The following is a 25752-nucleotide window of genomic DNA, read 5'->3' on the forward strand; positions in this document are numbered from 1 at the left end:
ATATAGTAAATACAATAAGTATTTACATTCCTACCTGTATAGCTGCCACCATGAGATTGCTGAGTGCTGAGGTCAACTCGGCCATTCTGATCAGCCACAAAATGGCCAAGTGATTGAAAAACCTTATCTCGTTCCCGCAGGATTGATCCAACGCTGACCGCGCTGTTGGGTGGCAAACCGCTGGCTACAACGGCTACAATGTCGTCTACGAAACTGGACTGTGGATTGACTGTAATGCTGGGAAGCATGGTCGCACATTGACGTTGCTGCAGTACTCTTGGCACAGTCATTAATGTAGCGATATTCCGTTTGATCAAACAGCTCATATTCTGTTGTGAAGATTTTGCATCGGACTTAAGCATGGACTAAGCGAAGTTGTCATTATTCTTTTCAAGCAGCCGGTTTGGGCAAGTGCCCATGGTTGACTGACGTTCGATTAGCTTCCCTGAATACACCAGTTTTATACCAAGGGAAGCCTCGAAATGACGCTAATCGATCGCTGCAGTGAATTCCCCAAGGCATTCTGGGAAAAAGGTCAAGTCCCTGCGGCCGCCACGTCCATCCATGCATCATGCATGCTCATGCAAGAACAGTCAATCTGTGACGTCATTACACGCGAGCAGCCTCCAGAGACCCGCTCGCCCGCGCCAGCCGGGGTCGTGGGTCCAGTCCACTAATTCAAGCCCCATTGAAAACAGTGTAAAATCAGCACCGCTCAGGGCCCAATAGCATGCACGCCAACATCCCTGAGATTTCTGAAACACAAATGAAATTCTTGTCTGGTCACTTATCTTTCAATTTCTTTTCAATTTTTTGTGGGTTAACCAATTACATTTTTAATTATTCCCACAAAACAAAATCACCCCCCCCAAAAAAGTGATTTTTCCGAAGTCTGATTGCGGCCATTTTTCAAGTGGCAACCCTAGTCAACTTTCTCGGGCACTTAGGACCATTTTTCAACCGTAGTTTTCAGCCCTTCTGCCCTCATATGAAAGCTCAAAGACCCAGGGAGTTGATCCTGGCAACGATTTACACAATCTCACCATTTTGGGGGCCAAACAATCTCCTTTTTCAAAAGATACTGTGGAAGGGGGCACTTTTAATGCTAATGAGCTGGTCAGAAATTCTCACTTGAATTAGTGGTCTGCACCCTCGTGGTGGCTCACACCAGAGCATGCAAGCACGAAGATCACGTGATGGCTAAACGAACGCTCTCGTGTAAGTTTGACTTACACGTGTAAGCTGGTACCCGGCGGCCGGTCTGAATTAAGCTGAGTCAGTTGCGTCTTTTATCACCGATCGGGTGGTGATATGTTACTGCAAGTACATGTACACCATACATGACTTGTGTACCGTTCAGACGTTTACGCTCAAAGACGATGCGGATGACATGCTTTTTTCTGAAGGGGGAAAGGGATGATTTTTTTAGGGGAGCCCCCGAATTGGGAATTTCTTAATGTGATTGTTATGGCCTGTCTCAGGGCTGAGACAGTTTTTTTTTAGGCTGTTACATCCTTGGGGAAAGAAGGGAATGTCCCCCCCGAAAAATTAATCGAATCCGCTGCGAAGGCATGCCCGAGGGTTATTCCTTCAGGACTTAAACGAGGGAAGAAATCAATCGAGACTGCACGGTGCACCCTTACAAGCACGTTTTTTTTTCAATTTTGAATCCAGTGACAATTGAGGCGCACGGACAGTGTAATCGCTTGCAATTTAATTCAATGATTTAATTAAGTCGGCTATTGTGTGACACGCCGACAATTTTGGGTGCAATTTTTTAGCAGGCCTTTATATCCAGAGTTAATGCGAAGCGCTGCGTGCGGTACTGCACCACATCGAAGAAATATAGACGTTAATGTTTGTCTAGCCCGCATGTTTGAATTCACGTCTCAAATTCAAAACAGCTCTGTCATGCATGATTGTACAGCTTATACAGTACAGAATTTAAAAATCTGCATATCAAAATAGTGCAATGAATTTATGGTATGATAAAACAAAATCTCAGCCAGTTCGTTTCAATGTACTTTAAAGAATTTTTAAATATTAAAGTGGTATATCTTCTACACGAGCATATCGGTCAAATATTCTGGTACCTTGCATTTCTTTATCGGACTTCGAGGTATTTCAGAATTTTTCAAACCAAACATTCTGCATGCTCCGTGTACACACTTCAAAGGCGTCCCTTTCTGACATGAATGTCTGGTTAGTAGGCTTCAATCTGTGCGCACTCAAGTTGGTGCCCTCTATGTGTGCATGGCTACAAAAGCACATTGGAAAAGTGACTTACGGATTGTGGAGTTAATCAAGTTAGGGAAAACAGTGGTCAACATCAATGAAATTATTTCTTTTCCAAGATGCTTACATGGAATTGAAACTTTCTTTTCATGGAACACGGCGCTTAAAGGATGTGCTAAACGCCTAGGCTTACAAATCTTCATTTTGCACTGCTAACAGCAACGGTCGATTTCAGTATACATACATGTACATGTACACTTATCTTCATGTACAATATAAACAGTAGTTTCCCTAGATACTCTGCCTTTCCAAGTGCAACACTACGAATCTGCTTTAAATTTTTAATTAAAGCCTCTTCATCGATATTAGGACTAAACGATCGTTAATACATTTACCATAGAATGCAAACCCAATGAACCCTTTTCTATCTTGCGCAGTGTTGGAATTAACGATTGAAATCGTGTTAATCAGTGACGTGCACTTGTGCTCGGGAAATATGGGACTCTATATAGAGGTCGATCGATGTCCATAATAATGCACATCTGGAAATATGTATTCATAATGGCATATTTATGGCTTTTTAAATTGTTTTTCCCTTTTTGATGAGTGGTACTGAATGCATATTTGTAAGAAGTCTGAAATAATTTTCGAAGTCCAATTTCATTTTTTTTTATCCCAGCAAAAAAATGGGGAGATTATTCAAGACAACGGTGTTCAGTCATGCATTACAAAAGGATGCGATCAAGGTATCATTAGAAAGAATACTGCTTCTACTTTTCGGAGATCCTTATACATTATAATCATATCTCATGGTTTGGGCATATTCCTCAGGGTTTGGTTTTTTCTGGGACACACTGTATTGTAACAAAATGGTCTCCGGGTGCTGGGTCAAGACACAGTTGTAGTGCGCCCAGTATGTTCACTGTGATGGCACACATTCCTTCAGTTTTGGGGTACATTTACTGGACCATGTCTATTGATGTAAAGTACAAAGGGTACTGCTTTTAACATTCCACTGATGGTCTGCAAAGAGATACCCTCGCCATACCGGCGAGGCCCATGCGACTACCACTGGGCGATGGCGTTGGTTAGCGTTGCAGTTCTTTCCTCGTACATGTACATGTACTGGTCGAGTTCGGGCGCCGTGTTCTTGACACGGGTTTCTTGTTCTCGCGCTCGAACGGCGGGAACACGACTCAAGAACACTGTTCTCGGAACAGGATCACACACCACCTCCTCGTCAGGGTTTTGCAGGAACACACGGAAAAACTCGTGAGATTCTGATTTTTGAACAGCTGCAAAAAATAGAGAGATGGTTTACAAAGTTGGAAACAATAGGATGTTTGCAAAATTAACATTAATTATTTTTCACGACACAGAAGTGAATGTTCCTGTTTAAAAAGAACAGAATTCAGCCCAGTTGTCCAAGCATTAACTGTCGAATAGTTTACTACAACATGGACGCCGCCATGTTGCTTTTTACTAACTACCAGCGATGACCGATTGTACGTTCCCGGCGTTCGAGCGGGAAGACCGACAAATCAAGCTGTTCGAGAACATACGAGAACAAGCCGCCCGAACTCGACCCACGAGGCCCGTGTTCGAGTCCCGGCTTGGCCCAGGCTTGAGTGTGCATTTGGTTTTCAGTTTCGGTCTCACAGGTTTTTTTCCGGGCACTTCGGTTTCCTCCTGCCTCTAAAACTGAACCTTCTTCCTAACTCCGTAACGTGATGCTGATTAATTAGTGTGTGAATAAACGGATAGTTATTGGCACAAATAGCCCGAGTTGCTGAAAGCGCCATTAAAAAAACAAAACAAAGAAAACAAACAAACAAAAAAACTAATCCAAAAAAACAACAACAACAACAACAAAAACACTGGACGAGGCATTTCTACAGAACACTCTGGCTGTAGACACATCTCTGTAGCTCGGCGGGCGGCGGTCTTTTTTTCTGTACGCATTTAGTTGAATTTGCTATTGTAAAGTTTGATTTTGCCTGTTTTATGTTGTATAAGTTACCGCCGTCCGTCGGTGTTTTTCTTCTGTTTCATCATGTAAGTTTGCATTTTGTTTCCTTTGTTTAATCCCTATTTTGTCGAGTGCTATGGGGGCCTAGCCTGGTCAATCTCACCCTTTCCGGAGAATCAAGAAATAAAATTGTGATTTAAAAAATCTTTTTCCGGAGACCCAAAAAATTGACTTGTGTTCGGTGGAATGATTTTCTTGAGTTCGTGTTCTTAACTGGCGGGTGTGTTCCCCATAAGGGATTACCGTTACAATATACCCCCATCCCCATGCGCTGATGGGTGCAGTGTCCCAATTCAAGGAAAATTCTCCGCCAGGCCGAGGCGCAGAAAAAGTACCCCCAGAGATTGTTTCGAAAAGAGGGGTCTGTTTGGGCCAGGAAATGGTGGAATTGTGTCAGTATGGCCCAGAATCATCTCTGTAGATTCAGGGGCACCCATCTGGGGGCAAAGCAGACAAAAATGGGATTGAAAATTAGTCAGAAGAGCCCCAGGAAGGTGAGGGATGTCATTTGAAAAATGGCCGCTGGGAGGGCTTGGCAACATTCACTTTTTGGGGGGTGAGTTTGTTTTGGGCGGATAATTAAAAAATTCATTGGTTAACCTAACTAAAAATTGAAAATCAAATGAAATCTGAAGGACCAAACAACACATTGATTTTTGTTTGAGAGGCCTCAGGGACTTCAGTTGCCTGCCATGGGGCTCCAAACTTGGTTGATTTTACACTATTTTCAATGGAGCTTGAATTAGTTCAGTGCACCCTGATTGGGCTGCGATGACGTAACTATCTTCCGTAGCTGGTACCTTGTTGTAGCGGGTTCACGTCCGTCTGGTAACTTGTGTTGTTTATGTGTTTGCCCCACAATAAATTACAAGGCACCAGTCTTGACCGCAACGATAATGTGTATATGGGTGCACTGAACTAATTGAAGCCCCATTGAAGACAATGTAAAATCGACCACGTTTGCAGCCCCGGTGCGGGCAGCCGAAGTCCTTCAGGCCTCTCAAACAAAAAAGTGTTCTAGGGCCATTCAGCTCTCAATTGATTTTCAATTTTTAGTAGGTTAACCAATAAAATTTTTAATTATCCACCCAAAACAAACTCACCTTCCAAAAAAGGAACGTTCCCAAGTCTGTCAGCGGCCATTTTTCAAATGACATCCCTCCACCTTTTCAGGCTCTTTGGACAATTTTTCAGGGATATTTTTCTATGCTTCGCCCTGGGATGGGAGCCCTTGAATCTAGGGAGTTCATTCTGGGCCATTCTTTTACAATCCCACAAATTCTTGGGCCACACAATCTCCCCTTTTCCAAATAAACTGTAGGGGTACTGTTTGAGCGCCTCCGCCTGCCGAAGAATTTCCCTTGAACCGGGCAGTGCACCCTTTAGATTGCCAATTAGGGTGCATTCTATTAAATCCAGTGTTGTAGTCGAGTACTTTCCGAGTACCAACGTTCTCCGCAAAATACTGAACTGGGTAAGAGGGAATAAAGCCAGAGTACACAGTCATTTGATGGTAAATGTGCAAAGGTAAGATTACAAAATAAATGTTAGACTTCAGACACTCCCAGTTGTGTAAAATTTAAGTTTTAAGGAGAAAAGTACTCGGAAAGTACTCGGCCGAGTACTTTCCGAGTACTTTTTTCCCTAAAAAGTTAATTTTAATCTACAGCGATGGCCTGAAGTCATTATGTTGCTTTGTAATCTTACCTTTATGCATGTACCATCAAATGCCGACGTACTTCAGCTTTGTTCCTTCCTAACTAGTTAAATATTTGGTAGAGAACTTGGTTCTCAAAAAGTACTCGACTACATCACTGATTAAATCGTTGTATTTCTGAGCGCAGGCTCATTAACATTGAATTTTTACAATAAGACGAGCCATAATCAGAAGGCATCATAAAAATATTTCTATAAATCCCGAAGTTGGGACTAATAGTTGCCAGTTCGGGGCATTTCTTTCACAAAAAGCCCCAAATTGCGGACCTATATTTTTGATAGAGGGAGGAGGCTAAATTCAGAAATGAGCGCTTAGTTTTACTGCTATTTTGGGGGTATCTTCGTTCAAAGGCGAATAAAAAAATTTTCGGCTAACCTCCAAGAAATTGAAACGAAAAGTGATCTTCTGGCCATAATCTTGAATTTCCAAAGAAAAACGGAGGCCAACCTCTTCACGAGAGTCAGCAGGCGGCGCTATTTTGGTCCGATTTTGCACTGTTTTCTATGGGTGCACTGACCCAATTCAAGCTCCATTGAAAATAGTGTAAAATCAACCAAGTTTGGAGCCCCATGGCAGGCAACTGAAGTCCTTGAGGCCTCTCAAACAAAAAACGTGTTGTTTGGTCCTTCAGATTTAATGTGATTTTCAATTTTTAGTAGGTTAGCCAATGATTTTTTTAATTTTCCGCCCAAAACAAACTCACCGCCCAAAACAAACTCACCCCCCAAAAAGTGAATGTTGCCAAGCCTTCCCAGCGGCCATTTTTCAAATGACATCCCTCACTTTCTTAGGGCTCTTCTGACTTATTTTCAATCCCATTTTTGTCTGCTTTGCCCCCAGATGGGTGCCCATGAATCTACAGAGATGATCCTGGGCCATACTGACATAATCCCACCATTTCTTAGCCTAAACAGACCCGTCTTTTCGAAACAATCTCCGAGGGTGCTTTTGGGCGCCTACGCCTGGCACAGAATTTTCTTTGAATTGGGACACTGCACCCCTGTGGGCACGTACTTGGTGGAGTGCAACCCCAATTGACTGAGGACAATGGATTGTGGGGGGGCAAAGGTCAAGCGATGCTATTCTTCGGGTTTTGGCGATCGCGTGTGTGAAAGCTGTCGATTAGACACCCGGGTACGCACCAAAGCGGGTAAGATGAATAGCCGGCTTAAGCGTATAGTGTGAAACCAATTCTCTGGGTTATTTTTTACCCGGATGTGGGCAACTATCCGGGTAATAATTTACCCGGGTAATAAGAGCACTGTGTGAAACTGGTATCTTCTGAGGATAATTTCTAGCGAAACTCTGAGTGACATGTGAAGCAAGATCACGGAGAGCATCCCCCCAAACCTTTGTGTTGGTCATTGTTTAATCGGAATATCAGGCATTCTTTACAGACATCTAGGCGGGATGTGTTAGGCAACAATACTCTAAGGCAGTGTTGGAGTCGAGTCCTCAAATCCGAGTACAAAGTACTCCGAGTACTTTAGGGGCAGAGTCCTGGGCCGAGTCCGAGTCCCAATCTCCGAGTCTGAGTACATCAAAGGCCGAGTACTGGGCCGAGTCCAATTGCAAAGCAGAGCAATAAACAAATAAGTAAATAATTAAAACTGGATTACACAGGCACATGGTCTTCATGCAACATAAATCTGCATGACCATGTGGATATTCACACCTTTTATTCATGTCAAAATGTCGATGCATAAACTGGCAATGGTTATTTTTACCGTTCTAACCAAACAATGTGGCTGATGAGTACCTGTGCAGAAACCTTTACCAAAGACTTAATTTAGTACATAAGGAAACCCTGAGATGCATTCGCGAGGTATCGATTAACCGCTGTACTCAAATTATACCCTCGAGTATACTTGACGTCCGAGTACATGCAAAATTCGCTTACATAGAATAGAGTACGGGCCAAGTCCAAATAAGTTGTACCGAGTACGAGTACTCCAACACTGCTCTAAGGTGTGTAGCTGGGATTGGAGTGTGGGGGGTACCCTTCCGTCCCAAATCTTGCTAGGTATATTGAGTGGCCTGCTTTACTTCCACCTCCCCGTACTGAAATTATGTGTCACTGAAATGGCTTCCACCTCTGAATCTACTACCATGGGATTGGTGTGCGACAATGTCCACTCAGCCGTTTTAATTTGCCACAAAATGACCAACTTGGAGGAGGTTCATCCAAACATGGTCTTGAAAATGTCCCATAGGCCACGGCAACTGCAGAACCAAGCCACTGTGAGAGCCCAATTTGTTGTACATGTACGGTTGCTATTGCTGTTGGTTGTTTAGTTGTTGCTTGCCGAGATTGCTGCTGTTGCTTGTTCTTTTTATTATTGGTTGTCGCTGGTTGTTGGCATTTAGTTTGCTGTCAACTGTTCGCTGTTAGTTGTTTTTGTTCGTTGTTACTTATTTCCGGTCATGAAACCAAACATTCCTAATGAGCACTCTAAGTACACTGTGCTGCAGTTTGTAAGCCTAAAGAAAGGTGGAAATAAGAAGCAGTTCAAGTTTTATTGGTAGGAAGAAACCCCCAGAATATTCTGCGTGAAACCCATGGAATCAAGAGGGGACTGAAAAGCCCAAGCTAACCGAACGGGGAATAGTACCCAGGCCGCAGAGGTGAAAGGCGAGGGAGAAAAGCACTCTGCGAACCCAACTCCCTGTCTATTTCTCAGATAGACAAGCTGGATAACAACTCATATCTTCCAACCTCTGTGTTTATTGAACACCGTACACTTTGAGTTCATGAGCCACCAGAGATAATGGCGGAAAATGCGAGGGTACGCAAATCCTCGTTGCACTTGATCAGGCTAACTTCGTAGCTACCTCGGCCAGCCTTCTCGTTCATCGATTTGTCTGTGGTGACCCTATTTGAGTACAACCTTGAACAAGAAAGTTTCCTGTAAGCATCATATTTCTACTCTTCTACACCCAAAAATATAAAAAATAAATATCGATACAAAATGGATGCAATAAAAGCCATAAAGAAAATATATCCAAAATATATGTCATGCACGTTGTTAGAAAATAAAATCTTGTTACCACCAAAAGATACAGCCTTGGCTTATTTCCATTGTTACCTTTACAAAAGTTAATAGAAAAGACGCATTAAAATGTAGTAAGATACACCCAAAATAAAAGTTTGCAAAATAAATCTTGTAAGCTCTGGGAAAAAAAAATTGTATGAAAGAATTAACTCTTCAGGATTTCTCCTCTTCATGACAATTCACATTATCAAAGGAGAGAGATCAGCCGCACTCGCCTCTCTAATCCTGCTTCCTCCTGGTGGTTGGCCGTAAGCTATCACTGATCCATTTCATTTACGGTTTCTCCAAGACCTGTGTCCAGCCTTCCCTCTTTGTGGCCTCCAGAGTCCGTACCAGTGCCAGCGGGGACATACTGAACCCTCTCACTGGGCCAGCGCTTGTCTCGATGGACTCTAAATTCTAGTATGCTGTAGAGAACAAGAACTGTCAACAGCGCCCCTACTGTAACGGCGATCACATGACTGGCACAGACAGCCTCAGTGACCCCCAGGATGGAGATGAAGGCAAAACCCAGGGACTGCCAGAAGCAGAGATTGCCAAATGCCGCTTCCTTCTGGTCGGGGAACAGAAGTCCAAGAAGAACTAATTGATACAAATTTGGAAAAAGAATTGAAAAAAAAACCCAATAAATAACACATCAACAGATTCAGCGCAAGTGTATGGTGCCCCTGCATTCCAAAATGTTTTTGAATCCCCCTCCATGATCCCCACAACCAACACACGAGCTTAAACTTCACCTTTCTTCGTGTACAGGGTGTCTTCAAAAAAAGAAACCAAGATTAATTCATCTGTTTCTTGAATGTGACTAATCAGTTTTGTAAATGGTAACCATAGTCTGTGTCAGTTTGACATCCTCTTTTGTATGACACCCAGAAATTTAAATTTCTGTCACACATGACTGAGCTTGTGGTTTAATGAACTGTGTCTGAAATGTCTGTAAACCGGATGTATCACAGGTTTGCACAGCGTGAAACTAATACCAAAACCGTTGACTCAAAGGCAACCTCAGATAGGGACTTATTCTTGCTGCAGCTTCACCCCATGTACTCCAACACGCCCCCCATTTCATTCGATGCAAACTTCTGCCTTTGTTCTCATCTCTTTTAAATTGGTATCATGAATTTGGAGATTTAAAGATACATTGCTTAATTCTGACAAAACAGCCATCTCTTGAGAGTATGTATTCAACACCCACACTATTGAGTACAAAGCCATTTCATGTTCAGTCACCTGTATTCGAAATTTGGATTATTTTGGTGTCACACGAAATAGGACATCATGATAGAACAGATGATGGTTACCATTTACCAAAACAATTAAGTCACACTCAAGAAACAAATTTATCTCAGTTTCCTTTTTATTAAAGATACCCTGTGAAATGATGACAATGTCTGATGCTACTCACTTGATCCGATGGTAGGAATGGTTGCCCTTGGGAACCCAAGTCCGGAGGCCATGGCGAAAAGATGCCACAGTTGGCCGCTTTCTGGATCCCACAGTGCCATGACTACCAGCAGGAGGAGATAAACGGCTGCCCCAGCAAAGAAGACTGGCACACGGCCCGTGTACTTCATCAATCGGCCCATCACAGGCGAGATGACCACTGCTGTGACGTACATGGATACCCCCACGAAGCCAACAGCCTGAATGCCTTGCGTGCAGCCAATAAAAAACTAAAATTTTAAAAAGATAAGAGTGCAAGCCGACAAAAAAAAAAATGGATTATTTTCAAAATGTTGTCCTTTGTCCTCCACCATGTCTATCACAATTCTTAACTTTTATGAGCAAAGTTTGAAGATCGACAGAAGTAAACTACTTTTCAATAAATGCAGTTTCTTCCATTTGCTTCAAATTATGCAAAATTTGATTGAAAGTTTTTGATGCCCTGCATGTAGACATACACGTAACTTGGATCTTACTGTTTTGTTCTTTTGTTGTCATAAATTACACAATGGTACGTACCTTTGTGAAGTGGCCAGCGGTAAAAGCCACGTCAACACCACCAAAAGCCAGCAACGGAATCAGCAGGGCCATCCGGGGCTGTCTCATCAAGCACAACGTGGACAGCATGCCATGGAATAGCTCCTTGCTTGTAGAAACCACCTCTCCTGCGTCGGTGTCCGGAGACGCTTTTGGTGGTACTCTCTCCAGACAGACTACGGCAATGACTACCGCAAGTATCCCAAAGCCAACATAAATTGAGAGCAGCAGATTGCGACTTCCTTGGTCAGGGGGAACAAGAGCCCCGGTGCTGTTGGCAATGTCACTACTTCCTTTTATAATAAAAAAAGTGAATGAAAAATTAGCAGTTGCTGAGAGGAAAAAAAAACGTGATGGGGTAAAAGAAATGTAGGGTTGGATTCTATCCCAGCAAATACAACATTGGCATTACTTTTGTTGGTTTGACTTGTTTCACAGAAGTGACCTGTTAGAAATAGGTATTAGCGGCGCATTTTTCCGTGATGATGATCAAACTTGAGTGAGCAGATATGAAGATACATCTAGACAGTGTTGATACTTTTATGACCACTCTTCGAAGGCACAAAAAATTCAAAGAATGTAACAATCTGGGAGGCAGTGGAGCTGGAGTAGAAGTAAAGCATCTCAATGAAATGGCTGCAAACCATCTTTTGAACAAAACTGGGGAAACCCCAAATAAAAAAGTGATATGGGCAATGGCTGTAAACCTGAAACTTCAGCATATCCTGGTTTGATCAATACACAATAAAGATACATGTATTTTGTTGAGTTTCGTCAACCTTCTGTTTTGGTTAGTGTTTGATCTGCCACACCCTCCAAATCTTTTGTGCAAGTCAATAACCTGTCAGAGAGCTTAAATAACTTATCCCTTATAATCCGTATTTTCAAAAAGGCACTCGATCGATGTTTAAACTTGATGTTTCTCAATATGCCTTTTTTTGAGTTTGGCTGCTTTGGCATACAGAAATCGCATGTTTCAAGTAATGCTCCTTAACATACAAGGTACCGCTACGGCAACTTCCCACTCAGATGCCTCTGGTACATTGTAGCTTCAGTGCAAACCATACTGCACTTTTTTGACCAATCCAAAAGCACATGTACATGTTGATCCACAGTAAGCTGGAATTATGGTTGCTGTCCAAATGAATCTTCCTGTCATGTATCAGATAAAGGGTATTTTTCCCCTGAAAAATTCTATTTGAGTCCTTGAGAGCACGAATGATGAGAAAATTACCATTCACTGGCCTATGACATGATTCTTGCTGCATGTACATACCACAAGCATGTATTCCACAAAATCCCAGGTCAAAAGGTTCGTCGTGGTCCATCAACTGCCATCCTTTCTGAAAAACCAGAGACGATATCACGTTGCCACATACCGTGCTGGAACGAGATACACTAAAGAAAATGCCATGCAAAAGTGCTACGTCGGCTGCTGGATCTCTCTGATTCACTGCGGCTAACTCCATAGCAACAGCTGTAATATAGGTTCCCCTGGAAACCCACACAAAGGCAGCACCAATGCCGAGGACTGTCCCAGTGAAGATGAGCAAGTAGGCATTGGTGAAGTAATTACCTGCCGTGTACAACGTGAACAGACTCATCCCCAGCACCATGCTCCACTTTGTTCCCAACTTAGAGCGGATGACAGCCGGCACCAGCAGGCCGGCTACAGCGCAGCAGACATTGAGTATGGCCAGGCTAGCCAGTCCCGCGCCCTCGGCACTGTTGAGAGTACTTTGCAGATCCCGCAGACCCCGGAATGCGGTGAAGCACAAGAAGTAGCAGACGCTGAAGACAAAGAATCTTTTCCACTGGAGCCTGATCGCACGGTGACGGTCAGAAGTGCTGTCCATTTTTACCTGGAAAGAGAGTCCGTGTAGATTAATTGTGAAATGTTGAGTCCATGGTCAATTGTGCCGCTGCAGCAGGTCATTAAACTTTGTCAGTGCACAAAATCCACTCTCTAGTTCTTCCCTTGTTTGAGTACACAACACATGCACAGGGGCATGTCATTAGTGAAATAATGCATTTACAGTAATTGTTGCTGGTACATGCTGGAATAGCACACACACAGCACAAAATATGGAGACTACGCGTTGGTCCAGATGTGTCAAGCTCTAATATATTCTGTCCAATTGAAGGCAAATTAGACAATCAGACAATCAATACATGTCGGTCTCGTACATTCACTTGGAGCATCAAAATTACTTTTTCTTTTGCATACATGTTTCAACATGTACTTTGGTAGTTCATTCTCCATGGGTAAGCAGAAACGTATACGCACACAAACACTCTATGTGTGCTCAAGAAATTAAGGCAATGTCTGCATGAGTCTGCGCTACCTGTGAACAATTTCCAAGTTCCATTTGGTGAAACTGGTTCCCATCCATTCAGTCCTTTTAAACAGTGCAGTATTAAATTCTGCCTTGTTACAATCTTTGCTGCACATGTTCTGTAAGCTATTTCTTTGGTCCCTTCTAAATGTACCCAAACTCATTTACTGTTTACTTCTTGGGCCTGTGCTTGATGTTGATGAGGAGTGGGGCAAGGGTGATAGGGGTTCACTCAAGCTCTACTGAGTGAAACGTTAGTATTCCTCTTTCAAATTTTGGACGGTATCGCTAGTATTAATCTTTTTCCAATTTTGGACCTCTTTTTGAATTTTGGACGGAATCAGTAGACCGATCCCATCCAAAATTTGAAAAAGAGGAAAACTAATGCTCAGCTCGGTAGAGCTAAGTTCACTGTAACTACAAAAATGATGGCGAGGTGATGAATATACACTACAAACATAATAAAGTCAGTGATATAAGAAAATGTTTATAAGAAAACAAACACATTTAAGCCCACAGTTAAGCTTGAAGGTCCAGATTAGGGCCAGTTGCCTGGACTATATGTACAGTATGCCTACATGTGCCTGCAGTCAGTACTTTCCATTGGCTGACCCTGGATAGCTAGAGTTGATACATTGTACATGTCTGACCCAACTGAGCGTGCACCTGAGCAGTATGCATGGTAGGTTACGGTACTTCCAGAACTGTAAGGTTTATACAAACCTTGCAGATAGTGTACAAACCTCTATAAACACATTTTGGCTGTTTTGATTGTGGCAACTTACCTTTCCACCACAGCTTCATGTATTTGTGCATCAAATTTCATACATGCCTTCTTGGTGGAGTTAGCTGACAGACTGGGAGAATTATTCACCTTATATCCTCATTAACCCTCCTATGCTGAAGTCACTCTTTGGGTCACTTGGTAAACAACTCAAAGAAGCACAGCTGTGTCCTGTTGTGCACTGCACCACTTGGTAAACAACTCAAAGAAGCACAGCTGTGTCCTGTTGTGCACTGCACCAACATGCAAGAGAGTGACCTTGGGCACTTGTGCATATTTGTGCTGTAAAACCAACAGAGGGTTAACCCTCTTATATGGTTTAACAACACACATATGCATGAATGCCCAGAGTCACTCTTGTGCTTATGTTTCCTTTATGGAACACAAATATGCACAGCTTCAATGTGCATACAGTTGGTTGCCTGCACAAGATGACCCAGGCTCTTTTGTGCATTCCTCCTCACTGCAGTTGGTTTACTACACAATTGTGCACATGAAATAATGACGTGCAATTGTTGGACAACACAAAAGTGCAATCAGATATTCCTTTGTCTGATAGTTGGTGCAGTGCACAACAACACAGCTGTGCATCTTTGTCAAGCTTACCAACTGACCCAAAGAGTAGCTTCAGCATAGGAGGGTTAAAATGGTGAAATTCATGAGCAATTTTGCCCATCCACACTACAGAAAATCAGCAGTTTGTACTCTCAATAACTGTCAGCTGTGTGATAGCTTGACCAATCGCGACACAGCTCCTATCTTTCTGTTTTTCTATCATCCACAGATGAACGCTGCACTGTAATTGGTCCAGTTTGCTTCCATTCCAATGACTAATCATAGCTCAGCTTTCATTAAGATGGGGTCAGTAAAACAAAACGAAAAGACAGGAGCTGTGTTGCAATTGGTCAAGCTGTCACACAGCTGACAATTACATGTATTATGGTTATTGAGAGGACAAGCTGCTGATTTTCTGCAGTGTGGGTGGGCAAAATGCTCGGACAATTAACTTCACCATGAAGGAGTTTGAAATTTGGTTGTACAGCAGACATGATGGAAGTCTTAGTTGGCACAATTAAAACTGCAAAAATGTGTTTGTGGGAGTTTGTACATGGTTATCTGTTACCCCCTGAACTGGGGGTCTGACGGGAGGGGGGAGGGATGTCGGACCCCACTGGAACTTAAGTACATGTACATGGTAGGCCCTACTGTAACAGTTGAGACATACATGCAATCGTACGTATGAAGCCAAACCATGGTGGTTATGTTTGTATATGTATTGCACATGTCCATGTGTATTAGACTCGCGTTGCAGCCGTTCGTCGGTATATCAACAGTAAAAAACACCCCCAACTTGCGTGAATTGCGGTAGTCAAGCGGTTAGAGCATAATGGTTTGTGATGCATGGGGTGCGGGTTTGAATCCTGGGTCTAAATTGTGGGTGGGGAGGGTTTTTTTAAGGAAAATAAAGCCCGAATGCTATATAGAGCCTAATTTCACACGTTTGAAGTCTTTATGGTTGGTTGAGCATCTAGTTGTCATGTATTGTGCATGGTTGTGAACCGTGGTTTGGCTTCATACGTATGATTGCATATTATACATGTAGCTCAACAGTCTGCAGTTGGCATGGTTGGTAAACTGCTGCTGACACGGTGTATCGACAGATCGAAATTCAACCAGGTCAGGTCTTTCATTTCTTGAACAGTGTCTTTTTAAGAAAATCGTTGTCTATTATGAGCTCTGTACCCAGGGTATCAGAAAAATTCCAAGTATTTTCTAGGACATTTGCTAGTCACAGAGTTTGGGCCTACATCATGTGGCTTTCATCGTGAATAAGTCCCCAAGCTTACCCACCGTACCACGCACGTACGGATGATGAATGATCATGTGTCCTCATTTTACCTATGACCTTGAGAGTGCAATTTCAACAGAGGGCGCCCTGAGAAAAAGGTGCATTAAATTTTATGTGCATAGGCAAAATGCAGTAATTAATGTCATCCTACATATTAAGAATAACTTCTCTTTGTAAAAACACTTGAACAGATTGTATTCATGTGCATTTTATCTGCAGGGCTATAACCTAAGGTGTTCTATTTACGACACACATTAATTTCTGCCTCTCTCTAGCCTCTATCTTCCAAGGCGACCCAAATACACACGACGCGACGGCACAGCCGCCAAATGTGCGTAGCGTCGTCCCGTCGGCCCGACGCCACGGACGCGACACCACGGGGCGTTTACAGTAAGACATGCCATAATCAGGAGGGATCATAGAAACATTTCTATCAATTCCGAATCTGGGATTTTCTGGAATTTTCAAATTTTGTTTTGTTTTGTTTTTTTTTCATTATTTTTGTCAATAAGATATGAGAGAATCTAATTCGAATTGATGCAGAGATGAAAAAAACACGAGAAAAAAAATCAACGCCTGCAGTTCAGGGCATGTTATTTGCAGGGTGCACCTTGTATTTAGGCCAGAAATATGTCCGCCGAGCTCATCCAAAAAGTTATACACTCAAAATATTCTATATTAGAGGGCATGCTGCTCGTACCCGCCCGACTGTCAGTTGGACTCTGGCACTCGAGTTTGTTATTTAAGAGAAGTCGTCTCGGCAACATCGGGACGGAGCAGCGAGACATCCTTTAATAATTGTCAGCACTGCATTGGACTGGTCCTTGAAGACTCATCTCTAGCAACAACTTCATATTTACTCCTGTGCTTGTCTTATGAAGACTGTTGGTGAGTTCATCTGAAATGGACTGTAAAGTTTGGCAGGGACAATTTGTGGCCGTTCTGACACCAGCCTTTGTTCCATTTGCAGACTGCACATTCCAATCAACCCAGCATTGCTGCAGAACTAGTTAGTCTGATAAATTTATCCTGTGTGTGAGCACCTGACAAAATGCATGTGGCCACGCAGACTCACTGTCAAACCCCATAATAATGAACACAGAGCACATCAAATATACTTTACAAGCATTACATGGAGTTAGATTTCTTTTATTTTAATAGGGTGTGGGTGTGGCGTGTATGGGGGGGTGGAAGATGGGTCAGTAACCCAGCTAGTACAATTGTGGCTAGGCTGTGGCGGGGGCAGAGCCAGGGAATCATAAAAGAGTCATGATGTATCCTCAGCTTGTAGTTTTAGGGAATTTGGCAGCCACGACCAGGGATTAACCCTGACATCTAGTCCTAAATCCTCCGATTTCAGTATAATTTTACGTGCACCAATGCATAGCATTAGTGCCCGTTGTGTACAGCTGTTGATCTTCTGTTGGTGTTTCTTTATTACAAAAAAATGAGAAATAGCCAAAATACCAGTGAGTCGGGTAGTTGCTGCGCCCTGCGTGGAAAGAGGCTAGAGAAAGGCAGAAATGTGTGTCTTAAAAAGTACACCAAGCAACAGATGTCCAAGTGTTTGAACGTCCATAGCATTCAATCAAGATAAAGCTGGGGATACTGTATAGTCATGTTTCTTTGCGTTAACATTGCGCAAAAACAAACTTGAACCGTCAGCGATGACTTTATTGAGCCGTAACGTTGTGCACAGGCGGTATACTTGCCTGTGTTTGTTTGTCTACCCTTTACACAGCGTGCATAAAAAGGGCCAAAATTCGTTCCAACACTCAAGAAAGCCCATACAGGTAACTACTGTAAATAAATCCTCAATTTTGTGGGAATCTTCGAAAAAGATGCACCCCCGACAATTTTGTCCCAGATCCGTAGGGGGGGGGTTACCGGTGGTCTATTTGTTAGACTTGTGCACAAACCTGGTGCTACACAGTGCTGCACGTGAGTCAGACATGTTCTACGCGTATGCGGATATGTGATGCTTTCACAGCGTACCTGTGAACTTCTGCTCGTTAATGCGCATGCTCAGTTCTGTAGCAGCGTAGCGGTGCTACAGGGAATACCGTATGGATTCGCCGTATCATTTCTGGCTGCATATGTGTTGTCAAGCATCGAACTGATATCCTGGCATTTTGGGGCGAGGGACACTCGCTTTTGTCTCGTCAATACAGTGCCGTGCAGTAAGCAGATCCGTCGTTTGCCGTACACAAAATGACAACTTTATTTCAGTTTTGTCAAACTTCATTTCGACCTGCCAAACTTTAAGGCATCAGGATCGCAGATATATTTAGGGAAACTTTCAACTAGATCAATGTCCTTGTAATTCATCGACAACAAATTAATGAATTGCGTGTTTCATCAACTTTGTTGACTCCATAAACGTACTAGAATCATAGGTACAAACAAAACGTAAGGGAGAAAATTGTTTGTTTGTTTGTTTGTTGGGGGTGTTGGGGTGTTTGTTTGTTTGTTTTGTTTGACATGATGTTGTCTTCTTTTTTTCGCTCTTTTCATTTCTTTTGAAGCTGGAAGAACATTTTGTTTGGGCCTTACATTTATTGGTTCCCCTACGACCCCAAATTTGTCTTGAAACAAAACTAATTAAGACAAGACTTAGGACTCTAAATGCTGTAATTCACAAGCAGCTTGGTGCCAATTTCACTTTTAGTGACAAATTCGTTAGACACGTTGTTCAAATGTGATGACCAAATTTTGCAGATTACTTGGTAATTTGCCAAGAAATAGGTAAACCGAAACTAAAGTAGCAGGAAAAACAGTACTTTATCAAGACTCGCGTCGCAAAAGAATACAAGAAAGATGATAGACCAAGAAAATGGCAAATATAGGCCTAATGTGTACCGGGCTATGACGACTGTATAGTGACACACGATTCTTCGACAACCGCTTATTACTGACAGAAATAATGCCATGGAAACTTCTAAAAAATGCTGGCTGTTGTCCAAATCAAGTGAAGGCGTTTGCACTTTGTTTGAGCTTATCGATTAAATAAAGACAAATTTTCAGTATGTACCCGCATCTTCAATAACTGCTGCTTACTTTGTAAAAGCAATCTAACTTCTTTTGATAACTTGCCTGCCAGAACTTGAATTTAGAAGCAAACAACTTCAACCAACTGCAGGTAGACGACGAGCATTCGGGTCTTTATAAGGTTAGAAAAGTTTCTGAAATGGCAGGCAGTGTTTCTTGGTGTGAACTTGATCTCTTCGGCTTTTTGAAGGCCGCCCTGGTCCGTTTCCTCTTTGCTTTGCACGCCGGAGCTTGCGTGGTTCGCATCGTGGACCTGGGTGACGGCCTTCGCCGCATGTGGCCCGTCTACATGTATGCCGCTGTCGTGGGCCTCATGATGTTGGACGCGATCTGTTGCCACTGGATCTTCAAGAAATCCTGGAAATTGTAATAACATTGATCGTCACAAGTACCTCTTGCTTACCGCAACTTTTTGAAAAGTACATTAATTCAGGTGACGGCTTGTAGATTGCTGATATCTGCCCACAGTTTCTTAGTTTCCCTATATAAGTAAAGAAAAGTATTTCAAAAAAGGTGTCATAATTATCACCATTATTGTGAATGCTTGTTCTTAATCAAAACTATAATCATAACACTGATCTTAAATGATCTATGTTATACTTTCAAAACGCAATCTGCCAAATCTTCCAGATTTGTGAGCCCTGCTACCTTTTCCTGAAGCCTGTATAAACGTCCAGTTGCGTATAACCTGGGACATGTGCTGGGGGATACCGGTACGGTACGCTCCCAGTGAATCCCTTTTCGATTCTGAAGTGCCCGGGGGAGGGTAATAGGTACATGCTAACACATAATACCCAACCCTCCTTATAATACTAAAGTCAACTTAAGCCCCATTCTAATGTGAGGCTATATATCAGAGCTTTTACTCGTCCTGAATTGCTATTGTCGGCTTATGACTTCATGGCTTTACGTTCAATTGGCAGTTTCTCGCCTACCATCGCACTCTACATCATCTGCACAGCTGTTTGCCTCTGGTGGATGGAACTGACAGAATATCAGATGAAACAAGACTACGAAAACACCACCGATTACAATGAAACATCAGATCCAGTTTTTCCAAAAATACCACTCTCTCCAATCGAAGTCATTCAGGTAAATATTGGCATTTCTTTTCCCGGGCATTTTATCAGGGTTTCAAATCACCTTGTTAATCGGTGAGGATTCAACAGGGAACAGCGGATTTTCACGATAAGATACGAACACAATAATACCACGGCAAACATTGATACAGAGTACATACATACCCCAAAGCTAATCATTTCGTACCACTGTAGGCCCAACTCTGTGTGAGAAAGGTAATTGTTTTCACTGAAATAATTTTTTTCCTACATTGGTATAGATTCTCCTACCACTGGAGCTGACGCTGCCAGAATGGTCCGATATCCTTCTTCTACTGATGATGTTCATCCTCATCATCGGGCGGTGGCTCCTGCCCAAGGGTAAGTTGTCACGTGACCAGCTTTCACAACTGTTGTTGGTGCAGTTTGGAATGGCCGCCGACATTCTAGAATTGCTCAGCGAGGGACTCTCGGCTGACTTTGTGAACACACAGGGCGTCCTATGGGTACTGAGCGTGTGGAGTTGGAGTCTGCCGCAGTTTACGCTTAGTCTGACCGTGACGAGAACAAGGAAGCCCCGGTGTTCGCCTCGTCTGGAGGCGCAAGTGAGCTCCCGGGAGGAGAGAAATTACTACCGATATCGTGAACTGTGCTGCGCCACGGAGATGTGGTCTATCTTCCTGACCCTCTTCATGCAGGATGTGCCCTTCCTGATGCTTCGCCTGTACATAATATTCTCAGGGATAATGAAATCAACTGTAACGACACAAGCGGTCTTCTCGTGCAAGAATGTTGTTATCATCCTGCTCCAACTGTACCGCGTGGGGGTGATCCTAAGCGAGAACCGAGAGGAGAAGAACACGTGGCAGCTGGCTCAATTGAGGAACGCGCGTGAGGAGAGGCATCCGAAGATGCCCAGGAGGAATACTGAGGAGCTAATTGAAGCAGGCCCAATCACCTGCGAGGAAACTACAACTGGTATGGTTTGGCACACTCAGCAAGCAGGAATGTATAATCCGCCTAACTGATCAAGACTCGTGTCCAGCACGCAGACAGGCCATCGGTTAGGCCCCAGCAGCGAACCGCTCGACCTTTTGCCATCAGACTCTGGAAGAAGCCAAAACCAGTCGTGGCCTGTCGCCATAGTCGAAGAGAAAGAGGTTTCAAGCAAGCTCACCGAAATAATTGAGCACTGCAAGTTTAGATCATGCCAGCTTGTTCAGCCACTTCCACAGCAGGGTCACGACCCCCACCAGGGTTCCATGGAACCTACTGTTGATGCCAAGTTATGTACAAAGCAGGCCATACCTAACTAGAAGCCCTAAAACCCACGTGCACCGCATTTTTCAGAAAGATGAAAATTTATATTCAGTTTTGCATACAGTCACCTAGGCCAATTGTTGTGTTCAAAATAACGGGCTTTCTGCCACTGTCTGCAGAAAATCATTTCGCAGAGAGGCCCTCAAATATTTCGAAGGCTCCCAAATCTGTTAAATTAAGAACGTTGAAAAGGCACAATAACGTATCAGCCCCCGGCGACCGTGTCCATTACAACGGCCCACGCTGCACCATGTGCCCAAATTGTCTCAGATTTATTTGCGGATAAAGCGATCCCTATTCAATGTCTTTTTTAGTCTTCTTCAGTATAAATCAGATGGAAACCTTCCTAGGAAGACTTCTCAGTATGTTTTGTGGCGGAAGTGCCCTTTTGGGGGGCATGGTCTACAGTGGGGGCGCTGAATTCAACAATACGGAAATACATCGGGAAATTCCCGCTATACATATACATGCTTGAATCACCATGACTCACTCATCCAGGGCCTTTATAGCACAACAGCTGGGCCTAGACAGTGTAAATAATGCCACGTGGCCAGCCTCTCCAGACCGAGGCTTGGCCCTATCTATCACAAGGGCTTACCGTGGGACTACAGGTCAACACACTGTCTGGTTACAGTGCTGGCGCCAACCACAAGCTTCCAGACACATTGGCAAGCATCCCAGACATTGTCCTGATGCATTTTGTAAAGGGGGAAGGAGTATTTTAGAGGGAAGTAGGTATTGCGTGCATTATCATAATATAGCAGTGTTTTTTGCACAAACATATCGGAATGGATATGGACCCCCCTTTCAGTCACTACCAGGGTGATACCAAGATTGACACCCCTCTCTATAGTTAGGTGGGGAAAAGTTAGGAAAAGTCACGGGAGTTGAATGTGTGGAGTTAGTAGAACAATTAAATCACGTGATTTCTGTGTCAATCTGGGCACACGCTCCCACTTGGCAGGGTAAATAAATTTAACCACCTTTGATACTGAGCTTTAGAGACAAAGAGGGCGTTAATAAACGTAACGCTTGCAGTGTGCGCGTGTTGAATTTCGTTTCAAATACCAAAACCTTTTTCGGGCATAAATTTAAAGCGTGAATGTGAAATACAAAACAAGATTATCTGAAGAAAGAAAACCTGCATTTAAACTGACACTTCTGCTTTTGTAATGGTATTTTTTTTCACCTCATTTCGTTGTGTTTTCAGGCAGGATTTTTTTAAAGACGTAAAAAATTAATGGAATACTTTTGAGTAACTTTCAACTTCTCTGTCGTCAAAGTAGAATAGAAAGAGTATTAGAGATTCTTTGGTTGAAATGTATGCTCGTTCAGAACTGCTGCTTAACTGATGTACTTGAAACCTGCTATCAGTGCATCATGTAACGATGACCTCTTTCCATTTATTTCAGCAGATAATGTTACCAAGAAATACTGATGAATTGTTTAAAACTTGTCCGTCTGCATAATTGCATTTACATTATGCATGTAACAAAACACACGGGGATCTATTCGCCTTTCAAATGTTAGATACCAAGGACTCCTTCTCTGGAACCAAATCAGATCTCTTTGTCCAATGACGAAAATTGCAACTCGTAAAAGGCATTAAGGGAAACTTTTAGCAAATGCGGCGGACAATTGAGAGTATGATTTCTTCTAACCAATGCCAAAGTTGTATTTATACATTTTTAAACCTGTAATTAGGATTTTGTGTCGTTGTTGTATTCAGCTATTTACTAACTTGAACTAATGAAGATCTTCACACATTATTCTGTATTATTGATTTTGATATTTGTTTCTCTCGAGAATTGTAAATTTACTTGTATTATCTTTGCAGGGGGCAGACCCCGTACAAACTTCGGCTTTCTGTCTGAACTCCCCCCATACTATTTAAATTACTTTTTATTATTTAAATTGTGTATAGTATGGAAAATAAATAAAGCAAACCAAACAAAACCAATACACATACCCCCATTGGTTCGGTTTATAAACTTGGGTGACATTCCAAATGTTACTGTTTCTCCAATAACACGCTCTATGACTGTGTGCATGTAGTTTATTAATGCTTCGTAGATATAGTGAACAAAAAAAATCGTTCAAAAAGCCTGGCTATTACTGTAAACCATAGTATCATACAAAGTGCATACTTTTTGAGCAGGCCAAGAAATTAAACGATTTTTCACAGTGCTCTTTGAAATGTTCTGTTTGGAGCTCTAACTTCCCCTCGCTGATATCATCGCAATGGTAAACAATGGCAAGACATATTGTCATTATATTATCAGTGCAATAGGTGAAACCTTACAGCTTTCGTTACAGCAGTCAAGAGTATGTTGCGCAGTCGTAAATTTTGAAAGGGGTTACTGTCAAAAGCACCATGACCGCTCGCCTGGTACTGAGCTATATACTACCCGTCATGAATGACACCAACTGGTTTTTATAAGCCTTGAACGCGTCCAAAGATTGTTGTCAGATGTATCTAACCCCCCTCGACACCCAGACCAATGGACCCGGATGGGACTAAGAGAGGGCGCAATTTCCCCGACCATAGAGGTTCCTTTGGTGAGTGCCCTATCCCAATTCAAGGCAAGTTCTCAGGCAGGCCGAGGCGCTCAAAAAGTACCCCTGCAGTTTTTTAAAAAGACGAGTTTGTGTGGCCCGAAAAAAATGCAGGATTGTGTAAATATGACCCACAGTCAACTTTCGAGACTAAGGAGCTCCCCCACCGACGGCAAAGCGGTGAAAAATGCTATTGAAAATATGTCCAAAGAGCCCGAAAAAGGGGACGGGTGTCACTTGAAAATGGTTCTTGGCAGACTTGGGAACGTTCACGTTTTAGGAGCTGAGTTTGTTTTTGGCGGATTATGAAAATCCTCAACAGTTAACCTACTAGAAATTGAAAACCAAATGAAACCCAAAGGACCAAACAACATTTTGTTTTTGTTTGAGAGACCTAAGAGATTTGGGTTGCCCGTACCGGGGCTGTGAACTTTTTTGATTTCACACTGTTTTCAATGGGGCATGAATTAGTTCAGTGCACCCTGGTTGGAAAAACACTTGGTTACGAAACGCATACGTTGAGTTTGCTTCGCATGGCTCTAGTCAACCAATAAGGTGCTCCTGCTCAAAGTGGATACACATACTTCTAATTTCTGGCTTTGTGATAAATGGGAGGAATTTATTTCTTCCCTACATTCTGCCCGTTATGGTCGTTTGTAAATTTGGGGTTATAGTCCATTACGAAACCTGCCTGCTGTGGCGAATGCATTCATTCGGCAAAAGGGAGCATGGGCTATGTTAAAGTTTGAAATAATGCAATGTGCACAGCTGCATGGAAAAATAGACCTCCGTGTGTCCTCTCTGTGAGTGGCTTTATAATTATGCAGAGTCGGATGTAGTGTTCCGCCGGCTTTTAGCCACCTTTTTCTTTGCCAAAGGCGCTGTACCTTATAATGCTCAGTCCCTCCTCGGTATAATCATGAAATTTGTAGTAGGCCCTAGTTGAAATCGTGAAGTGCTGGAGGATCGTATTTTGTGTTTTTGCTAAGCTGGAGAAGGGTTTTATGGACCAACCGTTTTAAGCCGAGATTCAGGGCGTGAGATGCACATACATGTAAACATCTCAAACTAGATTTTTCACATGATGGGCTAAAACAGCGTTTGGGTTTTATGGTGTATGGGCCTACTTGTGCTATTTTCGTAGGTCCTGTTTATTGGTTTTGTTTGAATCGTTTAGTTTCGATCCTTGTGTTGTTTGGTGCTTTGCTAATAACTCCCAGGCTCAACGCGTGCCTAATGGGTAATCTGGCTACATGCATATTTGCAGGTAGGGCGAAGACACATTAAGGTTTCATGCTTCTTGTCACTCGAAGCCTTCTCTACAAAGCAATTATTCTTTATAAGTGCCGGTGGGAAAATAAGTATAAATCAGATTCAACCCAATGCAAAATGTCCTATCTTGGGCGTTGTGTGTTCAAATATACATGTAATCCGACAAAACACGTATATATCATAGAGATATGTCACTAGAATCATGGTCACCAACAAGGTATCACTGAAACAAACTATGGGGGTGGGCAGCCTTTCGGGCAAGAAAGCAAGAAAAACGTACAAACTCCCCCTTTTGGGGTAGGATGTATATAAACAATTTGGTACCAGCTTCTCTCAAAATAAAGGATAAAGATATCCACGATACAAACCCACTGGACTTAATAGCTGACATATTCAGTACTATCACTCGCATCTGAAGATAAAGCCAAAGATAACAGGGAGCTGCTTCAAAAATAAATGTATTTAAAGGTGGAAGCCATGTAACCAGAGAAGAAAACCACGAGAGAGTCAGCCAG

General features: G+C 42.8%; 3 protein-coding genes across 10 annotated transcripts in view; 1 reads left to right on the plus strand and 2 right to left on the minus strand.

Moving 5' to 3' along the window:
* Positions 1-539, minus strand: part of LOC147800552 (acyl-coenzyme A amino acid N-acyltransferase 2-like) — a 9626-nt gene extending 9087 nt beyond the window's left edge. The window contains exon 1 of the mRNA XM_087144824.1: positions 35-539. Within this exon, the coding sequence (XP_087000950.1) occupies positions 35-362 (328 nt within the window). The 5' untranslated portion in view covers positions 363-539. The remainder of the gene's footprint in view (positions 1-34) is intronic.
* A 7057-nt stretch (positions 540-7596) lies between these two features.
* LOC110978386 (N-acetylglucosamine transporter UNC93A-like) lies at positions 7597-25745 on the minus strand. Of its 8 annotated transcripts, XM_087138025.1 has the most exons (6): positions 22008-25745; positions 19077-19388; positions 12291-12876; positions 10997-11307; positions 10440-10707; positions 7597-9616 (listed from the first exon to the last, which is right to left on the minus strand). In XM_087138025.1, the coding sequence occupies exons 3-6, from the start codon at positions 12868-12870 to the stop codon at positions 9291-9293; spliced, it is 1485 nt and encodes a 494-aa protein (XP_086994151.1). In that variant the 5' UTR covers positions 12871-12876; positions 19077-19388; positions 22008-25745; the 3' UTR covers positions 7597-9290. The 8 variants fall into 8 exon arrangements, with proteins under 8 accessions (XP_086994151.1, XP_086994164.1, XP_022089036.2 ...); XM_087138038.1 differs by lacking the exon at positions 22008-25745 and having other exon boundaries at positions 12591-12876; positions 19077-19901; XM_022233344.2 differs by lacking the exon at positions 22008-25745 and having other exon boundaries at positions 19077-19901.
* On the plus strand, positions 19932-21117 carry LOC110978388 (transmembrane protein 26-like). The gene is made up of 2 exons (XM_022233350.2): positions 19932-20123; positions 20371-21117. Exons 1-2 carry the CDS (start codon positions 19932-19934, stop codon positions 21115-21117), a joined length of 939 nt encoding a protein of 312 aa, XP_022089042.2.
* Positions 25746-25752: the final 7 nt, after the last annotated feature.

This window comes from Acanthaster planci, linkage group LG01 (assembly GCF_054643075.1).
Source record: "Acanthaster planci isolate LZ-2023a linkage group LG01, COTS_SCS, whole genome shotgun sequence".
Taxonomy (NCBI): Eukaryota; Metazoa; Echinodermata; class Asteroidea; order Valvatida; family Acanthasteridae; genus Acanthaster; species Acanthaster planci.